Here is a 20,696-nt window from a genome sequence, read left to right as displayed (position 1 = left end):
GACTGCATGAGCATCGATATACGTAATTTGGATATGATGACCTGCATCAACCAAGTCAGTGAGCCTGACCACCCAATCCCTTTAGTCGCCTCTTACGACAAGCATAGTTGCCTCTTACCGCAAGCATGGCTGCTGAAGACCTATTGTCTATACCTAGACCTTCACAGGTCTTATCTTAATGTGGTCGCAAGCAATGTAGGAGACATATCTGTTCACAAGCCCAATCAAATTGAAAAGTTCAAATAAGCCAAATAAGCTTTCTCAACTCCATGTCAGCTCAAAGCAAACCACATAACCATGCAACAGATTAAATCCCCTACTGCAAATCAATGTATTGGTTTTGCAAGTGCTAGATGACAAAAAAATTATGTTTGACCAAGTTTACAAAGATTTGCCCTTGAGCTTCCAATGTCAATGACCTGCTACGCTCCAGCCACCAAAATGATGATGTTAAGCAGTGGTTTGTAATGTGAGCAGAATAATGGCATAAAGTAACCCTGTGCTGAGAGGAAACTGTAGTTGAGCAGGTGATTCCATGCAGACAAGGGCCGTAACCAGGAAGTACACTGTATGATGGGAAAGACAGCGAGCAGACGGGCAGAATCTACGGGGCAGCAGACGGGTAGGCAGAAGTCCTCTCTCTACAGCAGACACAGGCAGAGGGAGACAGGCCACAGGCAAATAACATTCCACATCATGATCCTAGGCAATAAAGAAAACAAGAAAATAATAGGGCAACCAAAGCAAAAACATTAAAGAGCAAGTATGCACAGAACAAAAATTGTCAGGACATGCATTGTTTTTTTTTTAGAAATAGTCTTTTTGGTTTTTTTATTCATATCCTTGTCTCAGTCTGTGCCAAACAGTTTGAATATACAGAGTAGAATGTGTTTTACGCATCAGTTTCAGTAGATTTGTGTTTTGATGTCTTAGTTATTTATAAGCTGAGCTTTTAACGTAATTTTTAATAAACTCAACTAGGTGCTGAGGATTACATTATGAATTGATTTGTGATTCACGATTGATGATACAATAAAGACATGAATACATTTGATCATAAGCTTCTGACATGTTGTTCTGGGAGATTTTTCAGTTTCTCAGTCCCAACAATTTCAATACTGAAAGCTTTGTTCTGTGCACTCTTAAATCAAGCAACACAAAGACCATGCAATGTAACAACAAACAAAACAAACGTCTGTAAGTGAGCCAGGTTGGACTCTGCTGTGATGAGTATCAAGGAAATGTTGGAGGAAAGCCCAAAGTGATGCAGGTCGTGACGTTTACCACCATGGTGCGAGCCACAATTATAAGGTAAGGTGCGGACAAATCAAGGATTGTCAACATGGGGTATAATCTGAGATGCAAACCCATGATCAGCCAATCCTGCCATTGCTATGTAAGTCACCTCAAAATTATGTGACTTTTGTCTAATGTAACAGCGGCTTTTGTCTGCCATCATTAACTTAAAACTAGAAAGAAAAAATGTGCGGCACAAAAACACAAACCGTCACTCTGATGGACATCTGTTTACAAAAATAAGGCAACTTCAGTCACTTTAAAGGTTTTATTGAAAACTTTAAAACCAAATTTTAGTCAATCCATAGCAAATCCTTGTACATATTAACAATTTGTCAGTTACAATCATCTGTAAATATTCAAAATGGATTTGTTGAAACAATGTAAAAAATACAGCATATACAATAGAAGTATTTACAGAACCTATTCCTGCAGAACAAACAGGGCGGTATTGAAATCTGTATAATCTGTGTTTACTCTGCGTTCTACACAGAAACCAGACTTCATGAAATCCTCCAAAACTATACAGAGCAATAGAGCCAGGTAAACATTACATCCTGATGCTAAAAGGACACCTATGTTAAATTATCTAACTCGTCCATATCACATTACTTCACTGCATAGAACATCCTCTGTTATCCAGGGTATCACATCTCCATTCTATTACAAATAAGACCCTGGACCCATTCCCCACTTCAGTTTCGTTTCGGAAGTGATGTCACCAGCTCATGAGCTTGAAATCAACAACCAATCAAAATTCCTCTTTTGAGCATTGATCTACATTCAAAACCGTTGTCTCATACGAGCAAGGCCATGATTTATTTAAAGGAATCACAAGACTTCAAAAATCTTTTGGGCTAGAAAAGAATGTTTTGCTTAGTACAAAGACATGAGAGAAGCCCTTCTGCTACAAGACATTTCAGTTTGTGAGACATGTACTGGTGACATTCCTTCTTTTTTAAATCATAAAAGAGCAATGTAATTTGACAAAATTACATTTCAAACAAAGCTATGGTGGCAAGGTATATACAGGTCCAGGGCATAATTCACAATAGAATGGATAAATAACACACACTACAAACAACGATGTTCATGACGCCCTTCTCAAATTTCTTGGACAATAGGGAAGTGTAAATTATTTGGGTTCAGAGCTGAAATTGAACACTATTTCAGTCATATCACAGCCCGGATGGATAAATCAAACTAACTACATTTCATGTCATGATCTGTGTAATTACTTAACATTTTGTTCAAAGAGGAAATTTCTCTTATACAAAGGAGAGGTACATTTGTTAATTTCAATCCTTCTAATTCTCGAGTTTCATTCTTAACACTGAATAGTTTTAGAGGTTTTCATGCTGTCAAAAAACACCAAGATTGCAATTTTGACCCAATGTACAAATTCACAAAACGGCAATAAATATATACGAAATTATACTTCAAATCCTCTGCAAAATGTTAGTATCCTTGGTAGAAATCAGTTGTATGTATGCCCTAAAGAAACCAGCGGTCTGTTCTTCCAAAGAAATTATACATAAGTACCCATGGTAACTACAATCACATCATCATTTGCATGGAGAATTAGTCAAAATTAACAAATATACATCATCATTAACATGATTAAAGACTTTAATCAGGTCTCAAATCGGTTTTGATTGCACATCCTGTTTTAATGTCATTGAACTGAAACAATATAGCCCTAGTTCGTGACAAAATATCTCGAATCCTTGTTTAAAACATATTTTATTGACATAAAAAGGTCAAATGGATTAGAAGTCCTTATACATACGACTTAAAAATGTCAAACATTGTTACTACGTATGTAATGATTCATCAATGCAACAATGCAATGAGACAACTCAGCCTGTGATATGATACGCAATACATACGCAACGGAAAGAAATGGTCATCACAACCTTAATGAGCTGTGACACAAAATACACATTTCATCCACCAAAGATTAAGAAATTCCATGTCTTAAGCATGGCACTGATATGGAATTAATAGATAATTAGTGAAATGTTATGAAAGACACTTTAAGTTCCAAACGTGTTGTTACGTATCATATCACAGCCAAGCATATTGTTTCAACCTTCCTCATCTGCTTATCACAGACAAAGTTTACTGATAGCTATAATATACCTAGTGGTACACATTCAAAGACTGCTTCTTAAGTATGACATTAAGTATGCCTGTTGATGAATTACAAAATATCTCAAACATGACTACCTTCCATACAAACTCCTCCTCTATTTATAGCACTGAAACCACTTGACATCCCCTTTGTGGAAGGGGGCCCTGGTCTATAGGTCACTATTTCCTAAAGCTGTACTTGTAGTGAAATGACTGCAAACTACGAAAAAGTATCGTAGTTACAATCATTGTCTGCTTAGATCTCTCTGTGAATCAGCCCCTTCACAAAAGCAACCATAGCACTACGACAGTCGTAAGTCTATATTTAAGTATGGGAGTTACGATCGTCTCAATGTTACGGCCACTTTGTGGAATGGGGCCCAGGGCCTTTCTGTTGATAATGTCAATGTTACAATAAAAATCTGCATGACAGAAATGCCCTGCTTTTGTTTGATAAGATGCTTCAATGTTAGGAAGGAGAATAAGAATTCACTGTAAAACCTAGAACTCAATACATTATTTGGCACCATGTAGGTTCTTCACAAAATACAGCCATTGGTTCTGAAGCTCACCAGGTAAATTACTATTCTTAAATTGTGGAGGGAGAGAGTTTAATTCAAAATTTCCTCATGTGCATTAATTATGATTTGTACACCCTCAGTTTCATAAGTCTGGGGAATATCAACAATGTTTCAGCTAAACACAGCAACACAATGAAACATGTCGAAAACAGCCAAAAGTAGATTCATCAGTGTAACAAACAGTTTCAATCTTGGTGAGATTGAGCTTTTTCACCAATTGGTAAAAACTTCATGATGTTTATATCCATGAGGATTCCGGGTAGGAATATAGGTCCTCAGCAATCTATGATTTGGTTGGTTACATGTCATCGCATCCAAACTGTGTTGATCATGTTGATGGATGCTCATGATTTCAATTTTTAACTGTCGGGCCAAATGTGATTATTTACAGACAGTCGTCAAACAGCTGGAATATTGCTGAGTGCGGCAATAAAAAACAAACAATAGCATATTTTTACTCTGTTTTATGAATCAGTGTGCATCTGAATTTCAAATCATTCTCAGCTCCCTGAGGAGTTCATAACCCATGTTGATGTCAGGTGCTCAACTGTCTTACTGTTACAATAATATTGCCATCTCATCCTATCAGGAACCAATTCTCTGAGCATAAGGCAAATTGGAAACAGTCACTTCTTCATTGACAACACACAACACATATCCTGTGTTAAAGTGTGGGCCGGGACTGAATCCTTTGAAACCCTTCAGAGGCCAGACTGCCATGTTGTGGTCACTCATCATGCTCATCAACTTCCTCTCCGCTGCCAACATTGAGTCAGTCAACCTGCTGTGTGACATGTACTCTACATACAGGGAGGGCACTTGCCACCATTTGGGGAAATCTGATCATCACAGTCAAATACATCTATCAAGAGAATAAAGAGAGTGAGTGAGTTTTGTTTAAGCGCTGTTTTTAACAATATTCCAGTTTATCACGGCGTGTCAGCTTATTGTGGGAGGAAAGCCGGAAGTGATACAGGTCTTAAACGTTAATCACTTTGGTGAAACCCATTAGCAAGGCATGGTGCTGACAAACCTAGAAACATAATCAGGGCGAACCAGGATTTGAACCCACAATCACAGCTTTCCGGCGTGGCCAAGAGACGCAACTCTGAACAGGGACTTGCGGCACCTAAAAAACTGGGCCACCCGTTCCCCCAGAATGAGAAAGATTTGATACAGATTTAAGCAGTTACTTCAGCAGTATCAGATCCAAAGGTATCCAAAATATTTACATTAAGTACATACTGGTAACCCGGCATACATGGCATAAGTTGTACCAACTCACAAAATGCATTTGAGACAAGTAGGCAGTGCATAGATTTTAGGAAAACATTTTTGGTTTGAAACAGGTAGAGAGGGTGTACGCATGTTGTGCACAAGCAGGTCATGACGATGAAACTGACTTCACCCCCATGGACCCATAAGTTGCCCATAAGGCTCTTTAGAGGTCGTCGTGACAAGTGACATATCTATCGTACTACATGTCGTGGACCACCTGCTACCCCCTTTCTTCACAATGGAACATGCCAGTGGGCAGACCTCATACATAGTCATATGGGGTGAATTGTCAGGTCATAACTCAACCTATCCTGGCTTACCAGTATGTGGAGAAATCAAAACAGGGTCTTTTGCAAATGCATTAATCACAGATTGAACTAATCACCTCAAATATGTTGGAGCGGTAAAACTGATGATCAACGGACAATGCACCATAGCTGAAGCCCACGAAGGCCCTTTAGGTCAGTGAGATTATTAATAGTGACTTCAATCAAATACGAAATCCACTCGTGCAAGCAACAAATGTGATGATCTGTCAAACTGATGCGATTTTCTTATCTAGCAGGAAACAACATCATATGAAAGTTTCAACATTTTCTTATGGTTCAAGTGTCCTGGCTAACAAAGGGAGAAAACTTAGAACCACTTGAGCAGTATTGTACACATTCATCCTTCTTAAATGTATGAAATTACCATCGTCGTCAGTACAAAATATCTGCAAAAATAAGAGAGTAACAGTTTGGGCTCTTTTATCAGCTTCTAGAAATCCTAAATAATATGCAAAATGGTACATATGACAGCTCAACTTATCTTATTGTTTTAAACACAAGCCTAACTCACATTTTGCAAAAACAAATGCTGTGTTTTATCGTATTTTCATTAAAATGTTTATTTGAAGATTTATTTTCGAAAACTAAACTCAAACTGACAATACAACAATTTGCATCCAAAAGCTAAAACCAGAAAAATATTCTTTTTTTCCTAATTTGTCTGATCACTCTATCTTTGATGAATTAAAAAGATAGTTCTACAAAAATCAAACAAGTAGGTAACAGTTAGCTTCTAAGTAGTATTTGATCAAATGCATTGCACATATTCCGTGGCCACTAGTAAATGTCATGAGAACAAGCCTTCATTAACAGATTTAATCAATGTATGTGTTACATAAGACATCCTGCACTTTAAAGAGATTTTTTATCATTTACTTTTACAAATTAAACACAAAAATATGGAGCTATTTCTTTTTTGTTCTATTTCAACAAAAACCTGTGGCCTGCAAGCCTTAGAAAGCTGCACAAGTTAACTTGTTAGCCTCATCATCGGACAAAGGCGATATGTTCATGGTCATCCGTCTTCAATTATCCAATGCATAATATCTCCATTCAATTAGGATAAATACCCTGGACCTACCCACCACCAAAGCTTTGTGAGGTGAGGTGAAATTAAGTTTAACATTGCAGTAAGAATTATTACACTTATATAGCTGATATAGCGATGTGTATGCAGATGTGCATGTGTGTGTGTGGCTGCTTGTACTTGTCCGGACCAATGCAGGTTTTATAGTTCTAGCCCACTGAGACACCATACTCAGACACAGTTAACTGACGTCGACTTCGAGGTGACCAGTCCTTGTTTCACCCCCTTAATGCTGAGAGCCAGGCAGGGTAACAACAAGTACCATCTTTCAGCTATTTTTGGTTTAACAGCAAGAGATTTGAACCACTGACCTTCTACTCTCAGGGCAGAAGCTCTATCCACTAGATCACAGATAAAAGAATGATGTGACATCCTCCATCTATCTCATCACTAACTTAACCCAGGGTTTATCTTGCTCATAACTAATATAATTGGCAGCTTCAGAAATTGGCACTGGTCCTGTAGTCCTTGTCAAAATGCCCAATAGTGAAGGTATCATAAAGACTGATAGAAATTTACCATTTTTAAGGTTTAGTTATATGTTATCATTATAAGGAAAAAAATATATGTTAGTTTTCACTAGCTGATTGGGCAGCTATTCTTAATGTATAATTTAAATCAAGCTCAAGACAAAGTTCTCTTGCTCATGACTAATTTAATTGGGTGCCTATTTTTAACATATAATTCCAATCCAGATCCAAATGAAGCTAGGGTGACAGACGCGTCGAGGGTTTATCATAATGGAATGGTGAGGAGGATGGTCATCTGACATCATCATGAGATATTGTTTCCTTGAAGAAGCTAGCCAGATATGTCACACATGTTTATTTCACCATCTTATCAAACAAACTGCTTCTCTATCCATGAAGCAGCTACCACTGAACTTGGTTAACACATTGTTAACTAAACAAAAAGGAAAGACATCGAAATGCAATAATTTCATCACCAAACAGTACTTAACTCTTTCAATGACAAACCCATGGAGTATCACATGCCATGGAGCCACTGTTGAAAGAGTTTCACCTGGTCAACGTGCGACTAAGAAAATCCATCACATATCTATACCAAAAATCCATGAGAGGAACCATATTGCCCCAAATGATATTGCTTATCAATTTAATTTAGCAACTCCATTAATGCAACCTCATATATACTTTGACAACAGTGAAATCATATTTGCAACATTCTATCACAAAGATAATTCGATTTCCATACACTCTTACTTCATCTGTGAGAGGGTATATGATTGATTTACGCTGACTTCAGCAGTCATGATACAGGTACCAAGATGGACACACATCAATGAAGTTGAAAATCAAATATAGCAACAGATCCTTGAAATGTTCATAATCTCTTTAAAAAATAAATATTACAATTTGTCTCCAAATGTCTTTGTCATACCACCCCGGATCAAAGGGTGTGCCAAAATGTAAGTCACCAGTTCTCATACTCAGCATCACAAAATATATAATTGAGTTGCATTGCATAAAATTGCCACAAATGATTGCATTGTCAGTCCAGAACAGTCAGGCATACACCAAGTTCCACTACAAATGAAGAACCCAGCATATGCAAGCCTGTGTTGGTCGACCATGGAAATGATAAAGATAACAATTCACTCAAAACAAGTCATTCAGAATGACATGGATCTACAACCAAGGCAGCCAGATCACAATCAGCTTCATAATTGCACAATGGTCAGAGAAAGTGAGCAATGATCACTGCATAAGGTACTGGAATAAAATAAGCTACATGATGGCCGAACATCATCGACATGTAAATTTCTGCAACAACATGATGGATGATTAACAGGATAAATGCATCCCAAAACAATGCAAGTTTTCACAGCATCTTAAACTTGGAACCCATAACAATGAGTTAGGTTTCGATTCAAACTTATCTCAGTGCACTACTACAACATAAGGCCATATATTCTTTTAGTTGGTTTACATCGGCTGTTTTTCGATTAGGTGAAATGAAAAACACACACAAAATTTTATCACCACTGTTTCTAAGAAATGTTGAATTATACATAAAATTTTTACTCTAACAAAAATAAAATAATAATTTTTTGGTATCTTGCAATGCTGTGTTAAAACTTGTTTGTTTTTTACTAACACATTAGTAGTAGCACTAATCTGGAAGTTGATTTTTGAAAAGGTCCAAAATGTTGCCCAAGAGATCACTGAATGCCAAACCCCATTCCCAGAGCTGTGGGTTCCAGTGTAAGATGTGCTGAGACAATGAGACCTTCACCTAGTGTGATGCTCCAATGCTGTGGGTAATATTTGGTACAGTATCAGTGATGGCAGTAGCACAGCTCTGCCGAGTGTATATGGCAGGGCTGGACATTACCTGTGGTGACTCGGGGCATCTCACAGCACTCACACTTGTTGAGGGCAGGGTGGTTCAGGAACGTACATGCCGAACAACTCCACTGTTCCCCCTCTTCCGAGTCCCCTGACCCTGCAGGGGGTTGTGTGGGAGGGGCAGGGGGAACAGAACTGAGGCTCTCTCTGGGAGGAACAGGTGGTGGAGCTGTGGAGAAAGACATAGTTCAATATTCAATATTTATTTTCAGAACATTGATGCCACAGGCTCTTTGTACATGTTGTACAAGAGCTTACATTATGGCATCAAAAGATACAAGTTATGATTTGACATCAATCAATTAAACGTATGCTTCATCATTCAAAGTTAGTTTTCAGTATTTTTACTAGTCATTAGGATACCTTAACTATAGGGCAGTTTGGCAAGGACTAGTGCCAATTTCTAACACTGAAACCTACACTAATACCTGGATCCATTCCCAAGATTTTCACAATCGTAAATTACCTGCCCTTGATTTTCATTAACATTTTACCAATCAAATTAAATAAAAGGAAATAAGCAAGGCAGGTAACTTGCACTGCCTAGAAGCCAAAGCTACAGTCAGTTTTAATGGACATGAAGACAATGAAGATTCTTTCCATGCTTGTCAGTCAATTTTTCAATGTTGAATTTCTCGCAAACACTATCGTAATCAATGGGGTTGACGGCCATGTTGTTGATATCGCCAACCTAACATTGAGGCTGGTTTGTAACTCACATTCTGATTGGTACGTTAGACTTGGTAGCATGGCCAATCATATGGCTAAAAAAAATCAGGGGCGGGTAATTGAGATTTCAAGAACCACGGGAATGGATCCAGGGGTTGTGTAGGTTTACCAAAAGGTGAGCCCTGGAGATATAGAGGATGTGAACCCATGTGGAGAATCAAACCTGGGCCTTCAGAGTGATGAGCAAATGCCTTAACCACTAGGCTGCCCCACCGCCACCAATCTTAGTGTAAGCACCATGGTAAGTCCATGTGTAAGGATGGGGGTTAAGATAGTGGTAGCAATAAGAGAGCTTGAGACCTTAAGGCCATGTGAACTGTTATACTCAAAATGGTGTGTTTGTCTATTTCAATTATTACCAGTTGTAAAAATTACTTGCATCACTACTCCCAGAACAATGTTGAGTGAGTGAGCTGGGTTTAACGCTGTTTTAACAGTATTCCAGTTATATCGTGGCGTGTCAGCTTGATGTGAGAAGAAAGCCCCAAGTGATGCATGTCTCAGACGTTTACCACTTCGATGAAACCCACGAGCACGGGTATGTTGCTGACAAACCTAGAAACATAATCGTGGCGAACCTGGATTCAAACCCACAATCATAGGTTTCTGGCATGCCCAAGGGATGCATCTCTGCACAGCCATCCCTTTAGTCGCCTCTTATGATAGTTACTGATAAATCAAGGGTCAGATTCTAGGATCTGGGACTTGAACCATACGGCCAGCAGATCCTGGCATGACTAAGGAACACAACCCTGCACTCTGGACACCTCTGACCCACCCTTGCAACTTACACACTCTTTGGCTAATACTAGTTGATGATTATTATCTGACAGCTGTAACCATAGTAACAGACAAGTTACTGGCATTACTTACACTCACTAGTCCGGTCCGAGGGCCGATTAGCATTGAAGGAATTCCGATGGACATGTTGTCCAGTGGGTATGTTGTTGAAAAAATTCTGTTGGCCGATAGGGTCTATTACACTAAACGGTGCTGAAACAGAGTACCCAAATTCCATGAATTACATGTTTTAAAATACTTATACAGAACATCTCATTCAATAAAACTTTATTCTAAAGAAAACAGGACAAAATTATTCATAGATCTAAAAGTTCATGTATATTAATAGCTCCAAATTGAAACTAACAGAACACATTATTGGAGAAAAATGCTGCGTTTTCTTTCTTGAACCCAGTGATCAGGGTTATCAAGATTATTCATATGATACTAAGAAGGACTAAATATGCTAAGGGTAAGTCCCAAATATGCATCTATTTGAGTTACTGTAATATTACTTTTAAACATATTCGGGGCCATGTAACCAAGGTTTGTTTGTTTGTTGTTTAACGCCGCACTCAGCAATATTCCAGCCATATGACGGCAGTCTGTAAATAATCGACCAGAAAATCCAGTGATTAACATCACGAGCATCATCCACACAATTGGGATACGATGACATGCATCAACCAAGTCAGCGAGCCTGGCCGCTTGAGCCTGACCACCAGATCCTGTTAGTCACCTCTCATGACATGCATAGTCGGCTGTTACGGCAAGCATGGGTGCGAGACTGAAAAAACAAAACATCATACCATACATTTTGCCTGGCCATTATTCAATAAGCATCACGATAAGCACCCAGAAAGAAGATGTGTGTGGATCACGTAGATACTCACTCTGGCCATTCCTATACATGTCTATTTCATTGACCATCACTTGAATATCTGTCTGAAGTTTTCTATTAGCTTGCCGCATCTTGCCTATATCGTCAACCTGATTACAAACAACATAAGCCAATTTATATTCACAACAACTGGATAATCAATCACATTGAAAATCAACAGAAACAGTAACTTGGGTAACTCCCAATGTCTGTATTAGTTGTTCAGTAAGACTTTTTCTCTGAAATCAAAATACTGAACATGCTGAAAAGAAACAGTCTGTAAAGTACTGACCAACCTACCATGCTTACTTAAACAAAGATACAAAACTAGCATGGACTCATTTGGAAGAGGCAAATATTTTGAAGTTGGGTGTACATTTTGGAATAAGAACTTTCAGTGTGATTAAATTAAACACATATGTGCCAATTGTACCATGGTAACCAGAGATCAACCAAGAGACACCATAAGAACTAAATTTATGTGAAGTATTGAACAATTTAGCAACTTCACAAAATCATTTAAAAACTAAGGGAGGTAATCCAATCCTATAATTATCTCCCTTTGATCACATTGGCTGGTGTTGATAGAAGAATATTGTCATACCCCTGGAAAACTGTTTCTTCGAGCACTTCTCCTTTCCAGCATATTCTTCTCCATTTGAGACACTTGAGCCCGTAACTTCTCTAATTTTTGAAGCTCAGTTTCATAATCATTCTTCAACCGACCCATCCGAGAATTTTGGTGTGCTAGCAATGCTGAAAACATATAAAGACTGGATCAACATGATGTTTAGAATACCACAAACAAGCACCTGATACACAAGCCATATCATAACAGTAAACAGGATTGGAAGAGTAAGCTTGAGAAGTCTGGTTGATGTGTGTGTGGTAATTCATTTCTAACAAATGTTATATTTGGGATAACACTTTCTCAGTAAAGTACTTATTCTCATATTTTTTTCAGTCCTGTCTGGGATTCAAACCCACACTGCCAGAATGAGGCACCTAATTGCTAGCACACACAGTCAGCGACCTAACCCACACAGCCACCAAGGCTTCCACAAGATTGAAAGTCTGACAACTGGAATTCTAGACCACATACTTTGTGTACCCCTCTGACAAGAGTAAATTGGCACGGCTCCCATGGCCGAAAGCTATGAAAACACAATTGCCATTTAGAAAGTGATCAAATTTAACAAATCTCATATTTGGGATAACACTTTCTTAGAATGCTTAGTACAGTACAGATTCTAGTACTTTTTTTTTTAGTCCTGTCCAGGATTTGAAACCACACTGCCAGAGTGGGGCACCTAATCGCTAGCACAACAAGTGAGCGATCTAACTCACTCAGCCACCAAGGCTTCCACAAAAATGAAAGTCCGACAACTGGTAGTCTAGATCACGTACTTTGAGGCAGGCTTCAAAATTCTTTCTTAATTAAGACGTCTGGCTCCTAATAGTAATAGTGCTAATGCTATTTATCAAATGGAAAAAGCAATATTTTTGGAACTTATGAAATATTTATGGAGCAATTCAAGTTTACACTATTAAAAAATACAAACATTTTGTGTACGTTGAAAAGTCTGTATTTGATAAGCATGATCAGGCTTGAGATTAATGTTTAATCTAATCAAAACATCAATGCAGGTTGTTTCGGGCATAAATCAAGTTTTTTAGAAACAGTTCAGTTTTTTAAACAATTATAGTTGTCAAGAGATTTTGATGCAATTATAGTTGTAGTTCGATCATGAACATGATGAAATAAAGGACTGATGTGAAATGTAAAAAGTCTACATGGAGAGTCTCACCTGAGTGCCTCTGTACCCAATATGTAACATGAATAGCTAAAAGATTAAAACCTGAGGCTTGCCAATACATGTGGAGGCATAGCGAGACATACTATCCCTTACCCTGTGTGTATTCCACCTCATCCTGAAGACTTCCCGACCTCTGTCGATGGTTGTAATCACTTCGAGAAGATTCATCACTCAAGCTGCTTTGACTAGAAGCAGGTGACATAGTAGGGTAGTTGGGCATATGATGCCCTGTGTCTGTCTCCTGCAATATAAGGTTACCATGTTCACTACTAGCCTGAGCTCCCAGCAGTGGAATGACCGGTTGTGCTATACTAGGTGAAGGAAAGCGTGGTAGCGTAGGGGTTATGAAAGCTGAAGAAGTTGTGTTGACAACAGATATTTGGTTTGGCGCCTGTTGTACATGGAAAGGAGACTGAGAAGCTGTCGCATACTGGCCTGGGAGGTGGTTGGAGGGATGAGCACTTACTCCATATCGGGTTGGGGAGTGAGCCCCGGACAACTGGTATCCTGGCCCTGAGCGCTCAGGTGTTGATGGGAAATATCGCACTTTTGTTTCAGCCCCTTCTGGTCCAGATGCTCGAATTGTCACAGATAAAGGTTTGTTATATCCTTGTGGAATCGGATGAACTCCCCCATATCCTGGCACTGGGGACGTTGGCCCTGTGGCATTCATGGGCACCTGCACACCCAATCTCGGATCACGCGAGAAGGCGGAGTAATTGTTAGTCCTATTTCCAGGCCTTTCAGGGCTAATTTGTCCGTTATTATTGTTCTTATTAATAAAGATTGTAGCTTGTGAAGAATGTGTGTATTGATTAGATACATGTGCTGTAGAGCCTGCATAGGATTGAGGTCCTGCTTCAGGCGAATATTGTCCTTGTTGATTCACAGCAGTGGGTAAAGATTGCAGATTCTGCATAGAGGAGGACTGGGGTGCAACAGTACACATCCCCCCACTGTCCTTACCGAATTGAATCCTATACACATACTGTTGTTGGTTGGGGTTGGGGGAGATATTGGAACTGACAGGGGGCGTTGTTGGGGACCGAGAAGGGTAATGATACACTCTCACAGCACGCCGCCCTTCTGACGGACTCCCCGTTGACTGAGGGGAAGCAGTACCTGAACTGTCTGTTCCTCCATACGTTGTACAATTGATATTAGGGATTTGTCGGGTGGATTGGGACGCATTTTGCTGAACAAAAGGGGCAAAGTCTTGGGGCAATACCGGTGCAGTAATAGGGGATTGTCTCCCATGTTCCATATTTACACTGTTCGTAAGGTCACTTGGCCATGATATACTTGTGTGAATGTCTGCCCCTGTGTCCCGATTCCGAGAAATGAATCTGTGTTGACTGGGTCCAGGGATTGTAGTCTCTTCGTGTGTGATATGCACTTCTTGCGGTCTACGAGAAACCTGGTCATTCGGTCCTCGACCTCCAAACAAATAACTATCACTGTATGACTGTAGGGCTTGCAGACACTTTTCTTTATCGTTGCCATTCTGCAAAATAACACAGGACTCTTATCCTACAACTGACAGCAAGAAAGAGAAAATGGTCCTTACCACACAGCCTCAATCCTTTAAGATAGTGCATACGCTGCGTGTCCTCAATATACCATGAATGACAGCCTATTGTCCTGTAAACATGATTCACCACTAAATGACACCCTGGGTAGGTTTAGAGGCCCGGAGAGTGCAGAGAAAAATGGACCCATCAAAAAATAACCACACAAACGGTGCTGTGAATAAATTTTTCTGCAAATATTGCAACCTTAAAGTTAAACAGAAATATCAGACTTTGCAAACATAAAAACTAGTTTGTGAACAATCTCTAGATTATATGGGTGTTACTTCATCGGAAGACAACAATGGTTCATGTTTGCAGCTAGTTCTCAGTACCAGTTAATTCCATAATAACACATAATAAGTCTGATGACTTGTTAGTTATCATAATATCCCAATATCAACTAAAAAAAGTTTAGAATTTCTTATAATAATGAACAATTCATTTATTGACCGAAACATGTGCCGTACAGAAACAATGTTGATGTAACACAATCATGATAATGAGACAGCTTGTGACCCTTGCCACTAGTCTCACTTCCGGGTCTGGCCAAGTTTACTTTGGTCCAGTAAGCTAAGCTAATAAAAGTCAATATATCATGTATAATTTAATATTAACATGATTAATAATGTACCTAGAAAAACGTGGCAATGGCTGACCATTGGATTGAAACGTTTTTGGCATGTTCTGAGTGTATGAACCATAGAGCAGAAAGGGATTAACCAAACTTTTAACAATGTTTAAACCCTGTACCCACCGTGGAATTAGTGCAGTGATGAGATATGAATCATGTTTACACAACAAATGTCCGTAAGATATTCAGAGTACAAGAAGACACAAGTATACATAGTACCCTGAAAGACTGGGGTACACACTTGCAAATCCCCGAATACATTATATCCCAGCAGTTCCTCTAACCTTGGAACAATCCTCTTGAAACAAGACAATTAAGTGACAATTTTAGACAATATTTTCAAGTTTTTCTATCTCTTAATCTAATTAAAACAAAGCCTTCAGAAATATTATTAAGACAAAATAAGCCCGAAGAAACACATAGAGACTGTTAACAACATGATGACTGATTCAGGATGCACATATAGAAGAGTTCATTCAGATGACATACATGTGAAACTCAAAACTGCAAGAACACAGATAGGAGTTCTAACTATGTTTCATTATACAAATTTTGTGTTTCAAAAGATTAGGACACAGATGAATGACAAAATCAAATCAATCAGATAAAAAGAACAAAACACAGGCCAGGAAGGTGTCTTGTGTGATAGCAAGGATTTGTCACAGGGCATCAGCAGTGATCGGGGAATTGGTTAGGTGGTGGGGGATTTCATGATGGAAGTGTTATGAAAAGATAAATGACAAGACTTTATGAAATCCTATACTAATAGTTGAAATTGTGAGTGGAGATGTTCATCACTGTTCATGCATAACTGCAGCCTAAGAAAATGTTTCACACGTGATGAAAATAAATGTGTGTGCATTATGATGCTTGTGAATGTCAGCAAAATCTAGCTACTACTACTACAAACTACCATGCCAGGACAACTATAACTATGATAATACTAACTAACAAAAAAAAGACACAAAACAAAATAGGTAGAAGACTGATAATAAACAAAGGTACAAATACAAAGGTAAATAAAATGAGACAACAGACAAAAACATGCATTTGGTTTACTGTTAACATGGTTAAATGCTGAAAACTTAGGTACAAATATAAAAACAAATTTTCAATTAGATTTTTATCTCTGCCTGCCTCATATGTCATGGTCCCTATGTGATTTGTTTTAAAGCCACTATGAACAGTTGTTTGGTTATATCGCGGCATATCGGCTTCATGTGTCAGGAAAGCCTGCAGTGCTTTCTCAGACTCTTACTGCTTTGGATAAACCAACAAGCATGGGCCTGGTGCTGACAAACCTAGAGACAATCAGGGCAAATATGTGATTCAAAACCCACTATCATAGGTTTCTGCATGCATACAGATGAAGAAAATCAGTATTTCATTTTTTAAAAAAATTAGATAAAAACATTCAGGGTGGTGAGGACAGAAACCAACAATTACTTTTTAACCAACTTAAAACAACCAGAATAGTTCATAATTACCGGAATATTCACACTCACATTAAATATTTTAATGTATGATTATCATTTTTACACTAATCTTGACATTAATTAACAGAATATGGACCAAACTCTTCTTCAAATGACATTAGGTGTTAAAACATGTGAGCCCACTTTAATGGCGTTACTGTAGTAAGCAGTCAACTTATAGCCCACAGCATATTGTACTGTGTATCCTTTATGCATGTTCAGGTGTTATTTTTTACGTTTTGTACTTTTTCTATATAAGATCATTAGTAGGGTGAGTGCTGACAAAAAAGAGTTAGTTCCCCTGCAATACATACGTTGAATGCAGGAGTGTCAGTGAGCATATGAGTGTATCAGTGAAGATTACTTTGACATGCTTGAGATTTGCTGACCGTACTAAATCTAGGGACTCCCCAACAAATTCTCAACCTTTTAGGCAATACCTTTTGAAGTTTTAGGTTTACACTGACCAAAACAAAAAAGAAAGACTGCCTTTAGGAAAATGTTGGCATTATTTAATTGTAAGTACATATTTTCTAAACAAATTTAACATGCTAAACCTGATCAATATTTGTGCCTACAAAAATACATAATGGTATGTAAATAGTGAAAGAAATGAGACATGATTTCTAACTTGGACACTCACTTGGACGTCAATACAACAAGGTCAAGCAATCTTTCATTTCTAAGCATAATTATCTACTAAACATGATAAGTTTTGTCACCAAAACAAACAACAGGTCAATTATTTTTATGCCAGATCAGAGAGCTTTACCTTGACAAAACTAGGGGTCCAGATGACCCCCAAATACTAATTTCAAGGGTCCTTACAGGAAATATGTGAGTCATGTAAAGTAAAGAAATGATGAAGTGTGCTGTAACTAACTAAGTGTAATATTTAATAATTACTTTAATTACAGGAACTTTATATACCTTGTCAAGAATTTGGTACAATGAATATTATTGTGCGTCCCTCAGGGTGCAACATATATATTTTTCTGCATCCCTTCTATACATTTGTGAGTAGCGGACACACATTTCTGCATCGTGTAAAACCCTGGACCCTAAAAAAAATCTATAAAAGTTGTAAAACAATAAAATCTCTCAGAGACTGGAAAAATCCATATCCATATCACCAAATTCACGTTGCTTGAACATTACTGAATAAGCAATGAATTAAAACCAAACTTGCTTGCTAAGAGTACCCGAATCAATGTCAAACACCACAAGTTGCAAATCTGTAATTATCCCAATCAGTGGTGCACTGTCCAAAAGCATTAATTTCAGAATACCTTCAGTATCAGGAAGCGCTTTCCTACATGTCATCTTGTCATATTTTTGCCATCCAATGCTGTTTTAATATTTGAAATACTCAGCTATTTTATACAAGCAATTAGAATAATATCTGAAAACTAATTAATTGATGACTATTCGATATATGCATAAAATTTGTGGCACTGCTACATGCTATTGTTACAACTGCAACCTTTCATCTTGTAAATTCACCATGTTCACTGAGAAAAACTCTTAACACTAATCCAATCGAATGACACACAACAAATGAACACGTATCTGTACTGCATTTTACCTCTAAGGAATTAACATGTCAATAACATAGCCATTAGATCAAATAATATAAAAAGACAACTTAAGAATGTTAATTTTGTCCAACAGTAAAGACAAAGATAAAATTAGATAAATTCATTGTGAATTGGTGGGTAAAGAATAAGAACTCACGTAAAATCCTTATGTTTACTGATGTATCTTTATCAAAGGTTTACAACTGTCATGAAGTCAATCTGTATTTCATCAATACACCAACACTGATGGCTCTGGAGACAATGAAGTGTTATTATTCTGTCCTGTTTTAATTTCAAGATCCAACTATGATAAGTTAGCAAATGTCATCTCAGTTGTCACGAAACAGTTGACAAATCAATACAGATTGCAAATTAACAGAATAAACATGCCCAATCAACAATAAGTGATCAATCATCAGTGTTAATTCAATCAAAATAACAATCACACCCCTAAGTTTACTCACCTGTTGCATTATTGTGTTGACAACCTCATCGGGTACTTCTGGATACAGTGCTTTTAATTCATGAAAGATGACTTGTATTGCTGCCATTTTATTTCTGCAATAACTAAAATAAAGTTCCTTTACTGATACAGACATTTAGTATTTGAATGTGACCCTAAAACATGTATTGATGTAAAACCTATATCAATGTTATTTGTAAGTATTGACTTATAAACATAATTTGTACTTAAATTATCAACCAAAGTTAACAGTTGTTTATACACTTGTTATCCACCACATCCTGAAGGAATATAAATATTAGCATGTATTTTACATTGTTAGGTGTGTCAATATTGTAACTTAGACCTCCTTCTTATGATTCGACCCAAATCATCAATTCACCCTTTTCTGTTTTAATGATTCTCACATTTCATAGAAGTAAATTCCATTCTATGCATGTGAAAATCAAATTGGCTCATGACTTCAAACATCTAAACAACCCGTACGATCATTTAGGATGGTTGTTAAAATTTAAATGGATCCCAAATCTAAAGATGCATGACCAGTTGACTTCCCGATCGACAAGGTGTGTCTCTACCTCTCATCAAAGAAAAGGTTAACTGTCAAAACTTCCTTTGCATTACTCTGACTATTTGAAAAGTGTTTCTGATAAGTGTCTATGTATGCCACATTCGGAAAACACAAGATGTCATAATTTCCCGTCTGATCGGACATTGGGTAAGATTAGCTGTTTACTTTTGATCATATAGGTCATAGCATATATAACAGTAGCCGCATATCGGTGCTATCACATACATTGAATCGTTTTACTGTATTCGTGTTAGACGAGCACATGCAGGACCTATTACGACTACTGTCAGAAATGTCATTAACGTACTTCTTGAAGCACAGTGAAATTTGTTTTGCAAATATTTGGCAGGCACTTGCCCCACGGAGGAACGGTGTCTCGCCTGTCGTCACTTTGTTGACGTTTACACAATAATCACTTTTGCAATTTTCACCTACCTTGGCACAGTTGATTAAATAATATTCTTCCTCCATATATAATGTAACTAAATCATTCGTCTTGTAACTCGTTTGAATCTGGATCGAAAAATTCTATCACAAAACATTATTTTCCTGATCATCCTATGAAAATGGCGCAAGCGCATGCGCATACACTGTAATAACTTCCGCGAGAGTTGTCGTTCTTTACTTATGTTCATCTCACTCATCGGGACCAAAATAACAATTGACGCATTTCTGTTTCGGAAAATACATCATGCATTAACGATTTTGAGTGTCAGTCACAATTCGAACACGTGGCATATTGGTCAGGAATGTGTGACACAGAGTATATGCTTTCAATTAAAAGTATCTTCTGAATCAAGAGTGAAATACACATATATCGGTTACAATTATGATATTTATTTATTTAATGCATATTTGTACCATTATGTGAATTCTGAATAGGCTTTATTTTAGAGGTATCAAATGGACATATGATACCTAAATTTGACCAATCAGAATGAAACATTCCCCTATGTCATGGGTGAATTTGTTTAAATGAATACACAAAACGGAAAAATAATAAATTCATCCAAAATATTAACTTCTATGTATACAGTAGTAACGGAAATATTAATCATGTTCATTTGACCAAATTTCTTGTAATATCCATTGCAGCGAAATGGGCGAATATTCAAGTGAATAAGTGTTT

General features: G+C 37.7%; 1 protein-coding gene across 5 annotated transcripts; it reads right to left on the bottom strand.

The window, feature by feature from the left end:
• Window positions 1-21: 21 nt before the first annotated feature.
• Window positions 22-20,139, bottom strand: LOC124111375 (TGF-beta-activated kinase 1 and MAP3K7-binding protein 2-like). Of its 5 annotated transcripts, XM_046471084.2 has the most exons (9): window positions 20,003-20,139; window positions 18,998-19,100; window positions 13,746-14,783; window positions 13,373-13,520; window positions 12,067-12,218; window positions 11,476-11,572; window positions 10,676-10,795; window positions 9,060-9,242; window positions 22-702 (listed from the first exon to the last, which is right to left on the bottom strand). In XM_046471084.2, exons 2-9 carry the CDS (start codon window positions 19,082-19,084, stop codon window positions 695-697), a joined length of 1,833 nt encoding a protein of 610 aa, XP_046327040.2. In that variant the 5' UTR covers window positions 19,085-19,100; window positions 20,003-20,139; the 3' UTR covers window positions 22-694. The 5 variants fall into 5 exon arrangements, with proteins under 5 accessions (XP_046327040.2, XP_046327023.2, XP_046327046.1 ...); XM_046471067.2 differs by having other exon boundaries at window positions 13,373-14,783; XM_046471090.2 differs by lacking the exon at window positions 13,746-14,783.
• Between the last annotated feature and the right edge of the window lie 557 nt (window positions 20,140-20,696).

Source organism: Haliotis rufescens, unplaced genomic scaffold, assembly GCF_023055435.1.
Source record: "Haliotis rufescens isolate VD_foot unplaced genomic scaffold, xgHalRufe1.0.p SCAF_5, whole genome shotgun sequence".
Lineage (NCBI taxonomy): Eukaryota > Metazoa > Mollusca > Gastropoda > Lepetellida > Haliotidae > Haliotis > Haliotis rufescens.
Note: the sequence above shows the minus strand (reverse complement) of the source record. Positions and strands in the feature narration are given on the sequence as shown.